The 16769-nt window shown below is 36.7% G+C and overlaps 1 protein-coding gene across 2 annotated transcripts; it reads left to right on the top strand.

Annotated features, from left to right (window-relative positions):
* The first annotated feature begins 1469 nt into the window (after positions 1-1469).
* Positions 1470-15600, top strand: LOC127159116 (uncharacterized). Of its 2 annotated transcripts, XM_051102024.1 has the most exons (7): positions 1470-1780; positions 4236-4568; positions 7285-7620; positions 7994-8095; positions 8223-8248; positions 10656-10714; positions 12814-12864. In XM_051102024.1, exons 1-7 carry the CDS (start codon positions 1483-1485, stop codon positions 12815-12817), a joined length of 1158 nt encoding a protein of 385 aa, XP_050957981.1. In that variant the 5' UTR covers positions 1470-1482; the 3' UTR covers positions 12818-12864. The 2 variants fall into 2 exon arrangements, with proteins under 2 accessions (XP_050957981.1, XP_050957980.1); XM_051102023.1 differs by lacking the exon at positions 10656-10714 and having other exon boundaries at positions 12814-15600.
* Positions 15601-16769: the final 1169 nt, after the last annotated feature.

Here is a 16769-nt window from a genome sequence, read left to right as displayed (position 1 = left end):
AAGTGGGAAGAGTGGGAAGTGTGAATGAGGATACTTGCTGGGAGTGTTTGCTCTCTTCATGCTTTTTCAAACCCTTGTTGAGGAACTTTTGGATTCTACATCTCAACGTGAGTTGCTTTACTGTTTCTGTAGATTTATCAGAGGTTTCTAGTGGACAGTGTATTTTGTTTACTGAGCCTCATGTTGTATTGTTTGGTTTGTTTTGTTTAGAGGGTTTCTGTATCCACTTAATTTTAAGGGCATCTCAACTGGTTACTGTTGCTGATTTACCATTCACTTGGACTTTGGAATTTCCTTTGAACTACTTTAAAGCTGCAGATGATCTCGGACTTTAGCCTTTTATCAGCCTAACTTCTACAGTGATGTGAACCAAGGACTTTTGTGGTAACTCAGGACTTTAACGGTGGTTGGACATTTAAAAGGCTTTTGCCACCAAGTACGAACAAACTGATTGCACTACTGCATAAGGTCTAGACTGTTGTGATGTTCAATGTTGAAGTTGTATGCTCTTCTTAAAAGGGAAATATAATATGTTGTTTGATGGTGATTGATCCCCCTTCTTTTTCTTATGTAAGGTTCAGTATTGGTAACTGTTACTATGTAAACGGCATCTTTCATTCAAACCTGTTCGATCTCGCTCTCTCTTCCAGCTTGTCGGTTCTCTGCATTGGATTGAGGGATATAGTGCTTCAGCGTGTGTACATCAGTTGTACAGTTCAAATCAGAATGCATTGTGGGTAAAAAGTAGTGAACAAATGTAGGGAATGAAGTCATTCACTCACAATTCGGACATCAATACAAAATGGCTGACACCCGATATAGTGCGCTATATAGTGGATAGGGAGCAGTTTCGGACCCAGCTTCGTTCACTACTATTTAAGATACTACAAACAATAAATACATAAAAATTTTAACGTGTTAATGTATATTTATTTTTGTTCACAGTATTTTAACAGTATTTAATGATTATGATTATAAGAATTTCAAAACAAATTACCATTTATGAAACCATAGCTGACGCGGAGGTTTGTATAATTACAATATAAAGTAAAAGTGTTATGGCTATTAATATTATTTTCTAAAATAAGGTACATGTAATATAAAAGTACATATGTGACAAAGATGTCTTTTTGCAACAGCTCTAATAAGTCTCATGCGAACTGTATACGTCACCGTCTGAATCCGTGCACTTCATTTTGTTCACTCCTTCTGATATAGTCCACTCAGTGGCCATTCACTTTATAGGGATTAGTGAATGAGTGAACGAGTGAGCGATTTCGGAAACAGCTTATGAGATTTTTGCTGGTTTTGAAAGTCTGGTTTACGAAAACTGTAAGCCAAATCAGTTAGAAAAAAAAAAAAATTAAACCTGAGTCAGACCAGTCTTTTCAAGCCAACTTAATGTATGTTCTTTTTTTTTTTTTTCTTCTTCTTCAGGCAGGTTTTTTCGGCGTTGATACAGGTGGAGGGTCAGTGTTTGTGATGGAAGGAGATTCAGTCACTCTACAGACTGGCATTAAAACAAAACAACGAGAAAGGATTGAGTGGTATTTTAATGGCTTTCAAATAGCTAAAATCACTGGAGATCTTCATTATATCTGTACAGATGTTCAGTGTAAAGATGCTGATGAGAGATTCAGAGACAGACTGAAGCTGGATCATCAGACTGGATCTCTGACCATCACAAACATCACAACCACAGACTCTGGACTTTATCATCTAAAGATCAACAGCAGAAGAGGCAAAATCAGTACAGAGATTTTCATTGTTGCTGTATCTGGTGAGTCATTATGCTTAAAAGCAAGTTTAGTTTGATGTTAATGTGTTTAGTGATGTTTTTTTTTTTTTTTTGTTTGTTTTGTTTTGTTTTTTTCAGTGACATTAGGTAGTTTTTTTTTTTTTTTTATCGTTAATTCACCTAAAATCTATAGATCATTTTTTCACAAACTGATAAATTGGAATTTGCCAATGTAATTATAAATTAAGTTCAGTATGATTTTAAAGTTGAGTTGTTATTTTATTTATTTATTTATTTTTTTGAGATTGATTGTTGTTGATTGTTGTTTTAAGAGATTACATATGAGATTTCAGACTTTAGTTCTTTATCCATTTCAAGGTTATAATGTAAAGGAGTGGTGGCCCATCAACTCCTGATTCAGGGAGGACACTCTTCTGGGCAATAAATTATAATAAGCATCTGTCTTTATTTTAATCAGAGAATTATGGTGGCCGGGAAAAAACAAAAAAACAAAAAAAAAAAAACACATGCAAATAGGGGATAAAAAAAATAATAAAAATGCCTGCAAATTAAGAAAACATCTTAATTAGTTTGACAACACATGTGCTGCAAACCACAACCATATACAGAAATGTGCTGCAAATACTCAGAACACAAACAAATACAGAATGTTTAAGGAAACCGCAATTATTGACGAACATGGCTGGGACGTGCTTATCAATGTCTACTCTGAAAGGTGAGATTTTTGTTTATTTTTTGTTTATTGTAACATCCTGATCATTTGGGATTATTTGTAGTAACACCATGGTTAATTTTCGTAAGGGTGCCATTGTGGTCTGTGTGTATTTGCAGCATGTTTCTGTATTTGGTTGTGTTCCAAGTATTTGCAGCACATGTGCTGTCAAACTGATGAAAATGTTTTTTTTTTTTTGTTTGTTTGTTTGTTTGTTTTTTGCATGTGTTTTATGAAGTTGCAGCACGTTGAGCTCTCTCGGCCACCAAGAATGCAGTTCCTGATTCTCACTAAATTTATACAGGTGCCTTGCGAAAGTATCCACACCCCTTAATTTTTTCACATTTTGTTATGTTGCTGCCTTATGTTAAACTGCTTTGAATCTCCTTTTTTCCCACATCAGTCTCCACTCCATATACCATAATGACAAAGTAAAAACAGAATTGTTACAACTTTGTAAACCTATTAAAATAAATAAATAAATAAATTGAGTATAAGTGTTAATGTATAAGTATACTCTTAACTCAGTACTTAGCTGAAGCACTTTTACAGCCTCAAGTCTTTTGGGTATGATTTGACCATCTTTGTACATCAACATTTGGCAATTATCTGCCATTCTTTTCCTCACCTTTTCACCCCACATGCTCTGTCAGGTTGGATGGGGCAGATGCACATTTTCATATTTCTCTAGAAATGTTTGATTGGGTTAAAGCCCAGGCTGTGGCTGGACCACTCAACTACATTCACAGAGTTGTCTATAAGCTACTCTTGCAGTGTGCTTAGGCTCATTGTCTTGTTGGAAGGTGAACCTTCTGCCCAGTCTGAGGTTCTGAATGCTCGGGACTGGGTTTTCATTAAGGCTATTTCAATATTTTGCTGTGTTGAACTTTCCTTCTACTCTGACAAGTCCTTCAGTCCCTGCCACTGAAAAACTGCCCCACAGCATGAGGCTGCTACCAGCACACTTTACTTTTGGGGTGATACACTGCAAAAAAGTTAAGATACATTTACTAGATAAGCAAAACAACATAAGATATTTATAATATTTTACTTACCCCACTGGCAGATAATTTTACTTGTTTCCAGGGGGAAAAACTACATTGTGCAGTTTGCTTTTGTCCTTTTGCTGATCTAGTAAATACACCTTAATTTAAGATTTTAGATATTTTGACTAAAAACAAGACACAAATACTAAGTAAGAAAAGATTTTTTTTTTTTTTTTTTTTTTTTTTTGCAGTGAACTCTGCAGGTGATAAGCTGTGCCTAGTTTCCCTCAAACATGATGCTTGGATTTTTTTTTTTTTTTTTTTTTTTTGGGCATTATATGGTGTATGGAGTGTAGATTGATGTGAAAAGAAAGTAATTTAAAGCAGTTAAACATAAGGCTGCAACAAAATGAAAAAAAAAGGGTTATGAATACTTTCACAAGGCACGGTATATATGTATTCATTCATTCATTTGTTTGTCCATCCTTCCGTCAAGTGTTCCCTGTTTTGTGTTTTGGTCATTTTAAGTGATGTAATTTTGTGGGTAATATTCCTAATGGGTAAAATTCATAGAGTCAATGAAAATCCTTGAGTGTATGAATCCACAAATATGTTATAGAGAAAAGTGACCGGGTCCTGTCACTTCTGTCTGGTTTATTCTTGGTCTTGTGACAGCCCTGACACTCATGTATTGGGTTGTATGATGCACAAGATCATCCATTACATGTATGTTGTGTAATTTTGTTTGAATGTAATTAACTGTTTGTTTCTTCTCCAGGTTTTCTGGGTGTTGGTGGAGATGGATTATCAGCATTTGTGATGGAGGAAGATTCAGTCACTCTACACTCTGATATTAAAATAAACCAGCGGAAAGATATTGAATGGATTATGAATGACATTCGCATTGCTAGAATCACTGGAGATCTTAGTAATATCTGTACAGACGTTCAGTGTAATGGAGGTACTGAGAATTTCAGAAACAGACTGAAGCTGGATAATAGAACTGGATCTCTGACCATCACAAACATCACAATCACAGACTCTGGACTTTATCAACTTTATCAGATCAGCAGCGACACCAGTAAAATTACATTTGGTGTTGAAGTCCATAGTGAGTTATTAGGTTTTGAAGCAAGTTTTGCACATTTAAAACTCATGTTTACACGAGTTGCTTTTAGAATATTTCTTTCATGTTCCCCTTTTACATGTTATAGTACAGTACATAGATCAGTTAGTGACACACATTTTTATGTCACCATGTGATGCCATCCAATGTCCCCTCCAGAATTTCACGTATCAGCATACAGTTGGTCTTCGGAATGCTGCCAGTTTTGGGTGTTTAATTGTTAATTTTACGATAACTTCAAGTGCGGTTAATTATTTGTCATGCTTTACGTGCAAACAGACAACAGCGTTGTTGAAGTCATGCTCTTTTGTATGTCGTCAAACCTTTGGCCACTGCCGTGTCTGTGTGCTGCTGCAAAATGCGGCGAAAAGTCCTACATGACAGTAATAGTGTGATTAAGGTCTGCACATGTCTATACTGCACTTTGATAATGCAACTAAAATAGGAATATTCCACATGTCTTAATTAGGGGCCAAGCACCAGAGGTGCGGTGGCACCTATTGTATCCGTTGGCGTTATTATTATTCCGCTTCTTCTTCTTCTTCTTCCTCTTCCGCCGCAAGTCTATGGCAGCCCATAGAACCGCTTGCTGGAAAGTTGTATAATTTTGCACACTGATAGAGGACAGTCCCAACATTAACCATAGCAAGTTTGGAGTCTCTAACTCAAACTCTCTAGCGCCACCACTTGTCCAAACTTTCAAAAGATTTATGCTAATAACGTTTGAACCGTAAGGCACACAACAAAATTTTTTTTTTCCTCTGATTCCTTGGCTTATGCCGAGTGGAATGGACACCAAAATTCAAAAATCGTAAGGTTTAGTTTTTTCGCTATTCTCAATTGTTCGTAAAACCTACTTTTTCGAACTCGTCCTAGGCCGTTGCACCGATTGTCACAAAAATTGATCCAGATCATCTTCAGACCACGCTGGCAAAAAGTTATGGAATTCAAGTCGATTCGTCCAGCCGTTCACGAATAACACGCGAAAGAATTCTACGAAAAGCTAGCAAAAATCAATGTGAGGCTATATCTCCGTAATAGTTGTCATATTGACACCAAACTTGGTGTGTCTTATAACAAGCATGACCTGAGCCTACCTGCAGTGTTTCGGTGCAGTGCCCCTAGTGGTCAGGAGATACGAAAAATGGCTATTTTTCTTTATAACGTCTGAATGATTTGTCCAAAAATCACAAAACTGGTCTCTTTAGATTCGGTGTGTCATACCGAGTCGAACCATATCCAATTTTCCCATGTCAGCCATTTTGGGTGTCGGCCATTTTGAATTTAGCTTTAAAATGCTGTATCTTGAGAACGGATTAGCGTATCGTTTCGACATTAATTACAAAAATGTTCGGCACCATGCCCTGAATGTACATAAAAATTTTGGGGCCAGCGCCACCTTGTGGTCAAAAGTTATAACGAAATTTCAAAAAATGCTAATAACTTTTGCGTACATTAGCCTATTGAAATGAAACTGATTTTGATAGATTCCTTCGGTCATGCTGAAAACACCGATACCAATTTTGCCAATTTTGGCTGAACTTCCTGTCCGCCATTTTGATTCATGTTGAAAACCTACTTTTTCGAACTCCTCCTAGACCGTTAGTCCAATTTTCACCAAATTTGACTCAGATCATCTTCCGACCATGCTGGCAAAAAGTTATGGATTTTGTGTCGATACACGAAACCGTTTTCGTTTAGCGTATCAACGAATTTACTGGAAAGATGCCAAATTGCATCCGAGTCTGTATCTCTGCAAAGCTTTGACATATTGACACCAAATTTTATATGTGCTATTGTCACCACACTCTGACCAAGCCACATCAATTTGGTAACAGTGCCACCTATGGGTCAGAAGTAATACGCCATTCACTAAACATTAATAATGAAATTTACAAAAATGCTAATAACTTCTGTTTACATTAGCCTATTGGAATGAAACTGATGCCAATAGATTCCTTGGGTCAAGTCGAGAACATTGATACCCATTATGCCGAAATTGGCCAAACTTCCTGTCCGCCATTTTGATTAATGTATAAAACCTACTTTTTCGAACTCCTCCCAGACTGTTAGTCCAATCTTCACCAAATTTGACTCAGATCATCTTCAGACTATGCTGGCAAAAAGTTATGAATTTCGTGTCGATATACAAAACCGTTTTCGTTTAGCGCATCAACAAATTTGCTGGAAATATGCCAAACTACATCTGAGGCTGTATCTCTGCAAAGCTTTGACATAATGACGGCAAACTTTGTGTGTGTCATTGTCATTTCACACAGAACACGTCACATCAATTTGAAAACAGCACCACCTGTTGGTCAAAAGTGATAAGCCATTAAATTTTATTACGATTGGTTGTATTTATGATTTTTCAGCCATTTCAACTGATATTATCCTAAAATGGCTTAAGTTACTCACTGTTGTAGTCGGTCTGCTGCTCCTTGCCGTGCTTAACTCCTCATTCTGCCTCTTTTGTGCTTGGCCCCGCAATTGCTGCTTGCAGCTATATTTCAATTTGTGTTTACTTACAGTATGACTTTAGCTGGATTAAGGTAATCAAAAATCTGTTTACATGGTAGATTTCTAATCAAAGTATTGTCTTAATCATGTTAAAATCCGAATATAGTTGTATATGTAAACGTTGTCTATGTAAAAGTTTTTCATCAAAGCATCTCTGATCAGCTTTTCGTTTGTGTTTCAGATGTTTCTGCTGCAGAACGAGATGAAATAAAGCGAAAGTCAGTGAAAGAGGGAGAATCTGTCACTTTGGACACTTTAATAAAGACCCTACATCATTCATTGTCATGGTATTTTAATGACAGTCGTATAGCTGAAATCAGTGGAAATCAGAGCAAGATCTTTACAGATGTTCAATGTGAAGATGGTGATGAGAGATTCAGAAACAGACTGAAGGTGGATCATTCATCTGGATCTCTGACCATCACAAACAGCAGAATCACTGACTCTGGAGATTATCAACTAAATATCACCAGCAGCAGATTCAGCATCATTAGGCGCTTCAGTGTTTCTGTCATTGGTGAGTATCATTTAGTCATATAATGTATTTTCCCAGTTTTAGAATAGAGTTTCAAATATGTTTTCATTGTAGCCTGTATTACTATCACCTTCACATATGGTACACATCAAATAACAAGCATGTGCTGTTAACAAGTCTGATGTTGTTAACTATAAAAAAAGCACATAATATTAGTAATTTTTCCAGTGAACTCTGCTGTTTACAGTGATGTGATGCTGTTTTAACTGTTGTTCCTCAAAAACCCACCAGATTTGTCAGTTATTTCAATAGTATACAGTTGATGACCAAAATAGAGTGGTTTAAATATCAGTATTATAAAAATATTGGATTGATTATCAGTCGCTCACTAGTAAAAATGACTGTCTGTCTTCAGCTGATCTAACAGGAATATATGCTGCTGTTTCTACTGTTCTGCTGCTGGTGATCGCATCTGCTGGTTTAATTTACTCTTGCAAGTGCCATTCAAGAAGGAAACGTGAGTGTTAAATACAGCTAATTTAACAATATGGAAATGTGACATTTTTAAAAAAAATGTGAGAATATTTTGTATTTTGCCCTAGCCAAGCTAATGTGTGTTTAATTGAGTTTTGTTGTCCAAACAGACATCAGGACCCAGCGCAATGATCAGGTAAGATACTATCTAAAAAAAAAAAAAAAAAAAAAAAGTCTATCTGTCTACCTGTAATTAGTTAGTTAATCAATCACAATCACAAATAAAGCAATTAATGAATTAATAATTTAAAAAAAACGTTTAAATCTTGATGGCAACATTTGTGTGCGTATGTGAGTTGTAGTGAATTTCGCTTTCACCAACCTAGGGAGGCCAAGGTCTCTGGGAGAGGTTTGGAAGTGATATTTACGTTCGCTGTGGTTGAGTGAGCGGTCCGGTGGCGGCGAAGACTTCCACTGGTTGCGCTGGTGGCAGTACAGTGGGGGAAGGAGCAGAAATTCATTTCGACAGCCTTAAACATGAAGCAGTGTAGGATGCTGATCTCCTGGATCACCAAAGGGTCCTAAGATCTGGAACACGCAGATGTGGCCCTGGAGTAGGTGCTGAAGGTCCTTAGCTTGGAACATGCAAGCAAAAGTACCTGAAGTGAAGGTTTGCTCACCAGAGCTTAACCTTGTTGCAAATGTCTGTGTGTCTTCTGCCTCTCTGGGCTAGAGACTCAGAACTTGGTCAATCCGCTTTGTCTCCCTAGAATGGAGACTCAGGATGCTGCATCTGTTGTTGTCTCGCTGGACGAGGACTCTGAATGTAGAGTATCTCTTTCCTTGCAGGCTGAGGCTCAGAACTTGGTATCTGTTGTTGTTTCACCCTTGCGGGTCACAGACTCAGAACGGTGTAGCTGTTATTGCCTCTTCCCTTACGAGACTCAGGCTCAGTACTGGTTGATCTGTACTGATTGTCTCACCTTTGCAGGCTGGAGAGTCAGAACTTTGTTGCTCTGTTTGTGTCTTTCCTCTATGGAACTCAGACTCACAACATTGGTGTTTCTGCTATTGTCTCAACCTGATGGACGGCAGACTCAGATCAGAGGTTTGTTCTGTCTGTGTCTTTTCCTTCACAGGTAGCAGACTCAGAACAAGGAGTGTCTTTTGGAAGGGTACCTTTATCCCTTTCCGATGAGGAGGAGATTGCAATTTGTCGCTGCTCCATTTCCGTGCCGTGATTGGCTGGTTCCAGAGTGGGGGGGACACGTGGTGGCCCACCCTTCTTTCCTCCTGTGGAATTTATTTGCATAGTCCAAACACAAAGCTAGAAAAGTGTCACCGGTGCATTTCTCACTTTCCAAATCACAACCAGGATGCATTTGGCAATGTTACGAACACATTAAGTCCAAACATGATGGGAAAAAATTTGAACTGTCATGCATGTATTCATTTGTCTATTAACAGCTGAGTTTGTGTAAGATGTTGCACTACACGTTGCTGTCACAAGGAATACTTAGTTCTCTGAATAAGTATAAGATGTGTGTGTGTTGTAGTGTGCATCAATTTTACGGTTTAAAAGCATAGTTAAGAATGGATTTGGATAGATCTCCAAGATCTCTCTTTGTTTCACCCACTGCTGCTGCATCTGGAGGTCCTAAGGAATTTTTGTGGTCGGTCACAGGCCAAACCCTTAGGAATCAGTCTCAAGGTGGGTGAAGGGCACAAACTGCATTTTGACCAATAGGAAGTGCTGTCCTTCCCGGGCTTTGTAACAAAGGTCTTCTTCTTGCCCTCTAAGAGATGTCTGGCTGTTGTCCTGGCATCTTTATCTGATGGCGTTGGACAGTTTATTATGTTAGTTCACCAAGATCCAATCAAAATGTAGCAAAACTCTGTCCACTATTGTGGCCATAAACTGGGCCCTGAAATGTGCTGTCCACTACAGCACAGCGGCGTTTCTAGGATTTGAAAACATCCGGGGCTAATGCCAAAACATCAGGGGCTAGTGGTGGTGGATGGGAGCTCACATCATACTTACGTAACATTTTGTTAGACACAGGTGGGTGAACCTGGATCCTTAGTTTCTGGACTCCTTTTTAATGGTAAAATGTAATTTTATTTTTAATTTTTAATTCTTAATTTAATTGTATTTTAATTAAAAAAAAAAAAGTATAATTAATTTAAACTATGAAACATAAAATTGTACGTCAATTTATTAAAAGTTAAGTTAAGCCCTATGAAATGTTTTTCTCACCTTATGTTTTATTGTTACCATGTTTTAGCATGTCTGCTTATTTGAATGCATAAAACAACTTTTATTTATTTCTACAACAGCCTTATGAAATTCTGTGTTGTGTATTTCAACTTTTCTGGTTATCAAATAAAGGCATAAAATATAAATTTATCTTTTAATTAATGAAACTTAATTTGTATTTTTGGCAAATAAAGGATACTATTAAAATTTACAAGATGGAAGAAATATTGTTTAACAAAGCTTTATTAATTTTCAACAGTAGTAGTAGTAATGTAGGTACTTAGAGCAGTTCTGGAGAGGTTGTTCATGCATTTTTTTTTTTTTTTTTTTTTTTTTTTTATGGCAGGCGCTGAAATCACGGGAGCGTCACGCGTGCTTCAGTGTGTACAGTAAAGGAAACCGCAAGTGCGTCTGCAACATTCATTTATAAAGAGACACGCAGAACATGCAGGATTCATATTTAAATGGTATTTTGCTGCGTAATATTTACAGATACTAGTCCATATCACAATCTGATTGAAGTGTAATGAACGGCTTTTGATTAATTCATTCAAACTTTGACAAATTCCGTGAATTTCTCAGAAATTACAGGGTGATACAAAAACATTCGGGGCTACAGAAAAATCTTTCGGAGCTCGAGCCCTGGATGATTAGCCCTAGTGATGCCCCTAATACAGTGTGTAGTTTGAAATTAGAAATAATTGCATAGAAACACCAACAAAAAAACAGCACTGCTGTTATAGAATGACAAATAGTCTTATGAATGTCTTTGATATGATTATATAATTTAAATAATTTATATATTATTATCATTGTGTTATTATTCTAATTACATTTATTTACTATAGGCTGTTACAACCCTGACATAAACATTTCTCACAAATGAACTCCCATATGAACTAAATATGACCCTGGATCACAAAATCAGTCTTTAGTAGCACGGGTATATTTGTAGCAATAGGCAAAAATACATTGTATGGGTCAAAATTATAGATTTTTCTTTTATGCCAAAAATTATTAGGATATTAAGTAAATATCATGTTCTATGAATATATTTTGTACATTTCCTACCGTAAATATATCAAAACTTAATTTTTGATTAGTAATATGCATTGCTAAGTCATTTGGACAACTTAAAGGTGATTTTCTTAATATTTTGATGATTTTTTTTTTTTTTTTTTTTTTTCACCCTTAGATTCCAGATTTTCAAAAAGTTGTATCTCGGCCAAATATTGTCATATCCTAACAAACCATACATCAATAGAAAGCTTATTTAGACAGATTTCAGATGATATGTAAATTTCAATTAAAAAAAAAAAAAAAAGACAATTATGACTGTTTTTGTGGTCCAGGGTCACAAATGACAAATAAGATGTAAAAATAAAAAAAGTCAGCAAGTACAGCTTTATTTATTGACCTATTTTTCAGATTCAGAAAGAGCTTTATTGCCAAGTATGCTTACACATACACATTTTGTTTTAGGCCTAATTCTGCAAGACTCTGTCCCCACTCCTGTGGACATATTCTTTTGGCCTGACAAGGCTGTCTGAGTTTTGCTGTGAACCATAAATTTGTCATTGTTGTAAGTTAAATAAGTCCTGGAAGGAATGCATGTATACTCGCAGAAACTGATCTATGATGTTACAGAATCAGTGAGCTCATCCAGACCGGTGGTAGCAGCTTCAAAAACACTCCAACCAGTGCAGTCTACTGTTAATTTCTTTTATCTGGATGTCAAAAAATGTTCTGCAGTTAATTGACTCCAAGTCAGAAGTATTTATAATTACCTCATGTGGTCCCTGTAGTGCTAGTATTAATCATCTCTCCTCTAGTCTGGGTGCCTTATCTAATAATGTTTGAAAAGAGGCTCGCAACTTAAGTGTAATTTTTACCTCAAATCTGTCTTTTGATGTCCAGGTGACTAAAGTTGTGCAGTCTTGTTTTGCATAACTGAGGCAACTAACCAGGATAAAGTCATTCCTTTATTTTAAAAATTTGGAAAAGGTCATTTGTGCTTTCATCTCTTCCAGACCTTCTGGCATTAGCAATAGAAGTCTCCAAAGAATACAGCTGCAAGGCTTTTAACATGTACTAAGAAAAATGATCATATTGCACCGATTCTTTCTGCTCTTCACTGGTTGTGAGTTTTAGAATTGATTTTATTGCTTGTCTTTAAAGGATTGAAGGGGCAGGTTCCTGACTATATTTGCTTGAGATCCCCTGTTAGGGCCCTTTAAATGGTTCCAAAATCTCAACTTGTTACCAAAGGTGACCACACTTTTCCTATCCTAGGCAGGCTACTACTGTGTCCTCTTTTAAGTGTCTTCTTAAGACTCATTTTTATCGTATAGGTTTTTTTTTTTTATTTTTTTTTTTTTTTGTATCTTGTTGCTGTACTAAACTTTTTATTGTAAAGCACTTTACTGTAAAGCAATACATTTTGAAAGGTGCTATTAAATAAATGTGTACTTCCTTATCTTCTTTGAATCTATATTTTCCTACAGGTGAATGATGTTGAAGACTTCTCCCCTGATCAGACTGAATCTATTTCTCCCGCCAGTCAGACATCCCAGACTGAGACTGATGCTGTTAATGAGGCACCAACGTAATATTATTCATTATTATGATACATTGGCAGTATCATAGAGGCAGTGAAGAGACGATTGGAAATGAGAGAAGAGCATCAGCTGAAAATGACAACACACATACCAAACAATATTTTCTATCCCCTAACCCAACCCTAACCCCAAACCTGTTTGCATTGTTACATCTTCAGATAAACATCATTTACTATTTTTAATCATTTTTTTACATTGTGGGGACCGCATGCCGGTCCCCACAATGCCGTTTTACTATCCTTGTGGGGACATTTGGTCATTTGGGAAAAACGGAACTTGTCAACCACTTTCCCCTTCTTCAGCACCATTGACCTTGACTTGGAGGGCTTAAAACTCATTCTAGCCCAGGCAATGAGTCTCTCTAGCCCTTGTAAGATCCGCCTGCTCCCTGGGACGGATGTCGTTGTGATGGTAAGGTCATCCATATACAGTTGCAATCAAAATTATTCAACCCCCCAGAGACTGCAGTACTTTACAAATACAAGTTTTTCTGAAGATCCAGGACTTTATAAAAATTGCATCTACAACAGTTTAATGGCATATTAAAAGTTATAATGTCAATATAGAATGTAATGTTTTTGAGTTATAGGATTATTTTTTAATATCACACCTGTGTCATAATTATTCAACCCCTGTTCAACATTGCCATTTTAAGTCACTTATTTTTTATGGTAGGGAACAAAATTGTCTTAAAACACAATTAAGCCTTATAAACTTTATTAAAAAACAGAATTAGCTTGGGGTGTGACACATACATACAGTTGCAGCCCATGCATGTGCTGAAGTTGAGTCGCTAATATGACACAGTCAACAGAGCTCTCACAAAAACTATAGAGAAGAAATTGTCTTATTTTATTAGAAAGTCTAAGGCTACATTAAGATTTCCAAGACATTAAAAGTTCCTAGAGACGCATCTGGCAGCCTTATTCCTTAGTTTGAAGTGTGTTGTACCAGAAAACCTTTGAGGGAGTTGAACAAAAAAAGCACAATATCATAAAATGTTTGATCACAGCAACTGAGAAAAACCTGCAATGTACAGCCAAACACTTGCAATATGACCCGATGAAACGAGGAAAAACATTTCAAAGCAGTGTATGAAAAGAACACTAGACAAGTATGGCCTTCATGTTAAGGCATCTTGCCGAATACCACTCTTGACCAAAAAGAACAAAAAGGCCGACCTGAACATGCTAAAATTCATTTGGATAGACCTGTGGAGTTCTGGAATGGAATAAAAGAATGTTTCATGGAGTGATGTGACCAAACTAGAACTATTTTGACCTGTGGATCAGCGGTATGTCTGGAGCAAAAAAAGACAAAACTTATAAGCAGAAGAACACCATCTCCATCGTCAAACATGGAGGTGGATCAGTCCTGTTATGGGGTTGTTTTACTGTAGCAGGAAGTGGAAAACATGACAGTATGAAGGATATCATGTATTCTTTGAAGTATCAGGTCATTTTGGCAAGAATTGTGATGCTTTTGGTGCAATGACTGAAGCTGATGATCAATGGACTTTCCTGCAGGACAATCTTCCCGAAGTATACATCCAAATCTACTTATGCTTGGTTCAGGGATCAGTCATAGAATGTTCTTGAGTGGCCTGTTCAGTCTCCAGATTTAATTCTCATTGAAAATATTTGGTTGAATTTGATTAAAGCAGTGGCAATGTGAAAACCAAAGATTATCAGTGATCTGAAAGCTTTTTCAGGCAAGGAATGGGCCAAGATTGCAGTAGAGAGGAGACAGAAGCTTCCAAGCACTTTCAAGCAGCGATTATTGGTGGTTTTAAAGAATAAAAGATTCTGCACCAAATTTTACTTTTGGGGGTTGAATAATTTTGAAGATGAACGTTTGGAGCCAATTTTATTATTTTATTTTTTTTCTTACATTACTTACTTACGTTATCAGAATTATTCAAATGTGTAATGACAAACTTTCTCCAATAGTGTACTGACGCCTTTGTTGAATTGTTTTCACAAATTTTTGTTCTCTGGATCAAAATGTCTTGCAGGTCAAGGGGGTTGAATAATTTTGATTGCAACTGTAAGCTCTTATAGGGGGCTGTCGTACGCCTGACTTAGTTAAGGGCCCTCTGCACTCCACTTCGGCTGACTTGACCACCAAGTTCATGGCAAGGGCGAAAAGAATAACCGAGATGGTACAGCCTGTTATAATTCCTTTCTCAATGCGATGCCAGTCTGATGTTTCTGACCCAGATGTGACCCGCATCTTGAAATTATTGATGAGAGCTTTGTTGGGCTCCAGCTCCTGTTCTCTAAGGGGATCGTTCACTGTGTCCTGCAGGAAGCGATTCACTTCCTCTATCGAGCACTCAAGCCGAGCGCTACGCTTGTCTCCGAGCAGTTGTTTTGTGAAGCCGAAGAGATTGCAGATAAAGGCCGCTCGCTTCCTGGCTCTCTCTCTCCCCCGTCTCCGGTGCCACTCTGCTCTGCATAGGATCATCAGCTTCTTCCGCAAAATGTTTTGCAGCTCTGCTAATGGTTGCTTCTCCTCATCAGTAGCTTTCTTGTACTGTTTCTTGAGGGAACGAAGCTCCTGACGCAAGTGATGTATCTGGGTAGCCCTGCAGTTCATGGTGTAGGTAGGCTTGATTTTTATTTTATTTTTTTTATTTTTATTTTTTTTCCTTTCTCTACCCAGCCAAATCTTTCTAAGCAGACATAAGTATAATTTAAGGTAATAAAACACTAATAGTAAAGAGAATAGACAATAAATTATAAATAACAGTATAGTAATAAAATACAGAGAGAAAGAAAATGTCAATAGACAGAATTTTAAATGTGCATATGTGCTATTTTCAGATGAAAAGTTTTGATAAGGTATTTACAGATGTACAGTCCTGACATGTGTTATGTGTTGCTCAGGTGGAATATGATCCGGGGGAAAAAATGTGTCTGGCTGTTTTGGTACTTAGTGATCTGCAGCAGCATGTACACTGCAAGATCTGAAAGATATTTTGTCCATTTCTGTTTGCATTCATTTATAACTGACTTTGAACATGAATGCTTCATCAAAATCAACATTTTGACCAAATTTGCTGCAAAACAAACGCTCTTCAGAGAACAGCTGCCAAACCACATGCATGTCTACTGCTGATACCAATAATGTTACGTCTTTATAGTTTTAGTACTAACATCTTGACACCACTACACTCTGTCTCTAGCATTCCTGTAACTCTAAGGCCTTGTCTGCAGTAATACATTTTCATTTTCAAATGTATCCAAATTAATTTAGACATAGTCTTAGCTGGTAATTTCAGCAGGAATCCATTTTGATGAAGTTCTTTATGTTTTTGTTTGTTTGTGAAATATCACTGTTGAGTCCTTGTTTAAGACTGTGAAAACTCAGGAACTCAGCCTGTAATAACTGCACTGGAAAACACTCAAGCAACAGCAAAATACTGAATACATATTTTTGTAATATATTATGTATTATGCTCCATAACTGCTACTGATGCACAAGCTATTTGCTGGAACTAATGTGAATGTAAGCACATTATTACAAGTAAGCGCATTTCATAAAATAATATGTACTTATATTTACTAATATTTACATATGTACAAAAAAATATGCATTTTCTATTATAATCTTCAGATTTTTGCTAATTATCCTGAAAGTCTTTATTGTTGAAATTGTACTTTTGTTGTAAATTTTGATTCTTTGAATTTTTTTGTAACATAAGTGTTGTAAATTTTAATAGTCTGTGTTTATGGAGCATGTGAAATGCAAGAAGTTGGTGATATATAAAAAAAAAAAAAAAGTCTGTTTGGTGACGGAGACTATGATGAAGATCAGCTCATGTCTCTTCCAGTTCTTGA

The sequence above is a fragment of the Labeo rohita genome, unplaced genomic scaffold, assembly GCF_022985175.1.
Source record: "Labeo rohita strain BAU-BD-2019 unplaced genomic scaffold, IGBB_LRoh.1.0 scaffold_192, whole genome shotgun sequence".
NCBI lineage: Eukaryota > Metazoa > Chordata > Actinopteri > Cypriniformes > Cyprinidae > Labeo > Labeo rohita.
The sequence above is the reverse complement of the archived record's forward strand: the minus strand, read 5'-3'. Positions and strand labels throughout refer to the sequence as shown.

Excerpts from the sequence above, each read along its gene's own strand:
- LOC127159116 (XM_051102023.1), top strand. The coding sequence starts at position 1,483 with ATGGAAGGAGATTCAGTCACTCTACAGACTGGCATTAAAACAAAACAA. Across the intron at positions 4,569-7,284 it reads ATTTGGTGTTGAAGTCCATA|ATGTTTCTGCTGCAGAACGA; the intron begins GTGAGTTATTAG and ends TTTGTGTTTCAG. Across the intron at positions 7,621-7,993 it reads CTTCAGTGTTTCTGTCATTG|CTGATCTAACAGGAATATAT; the intron begins GTGAGTATCATT and ends GTCTGTCTTCAG.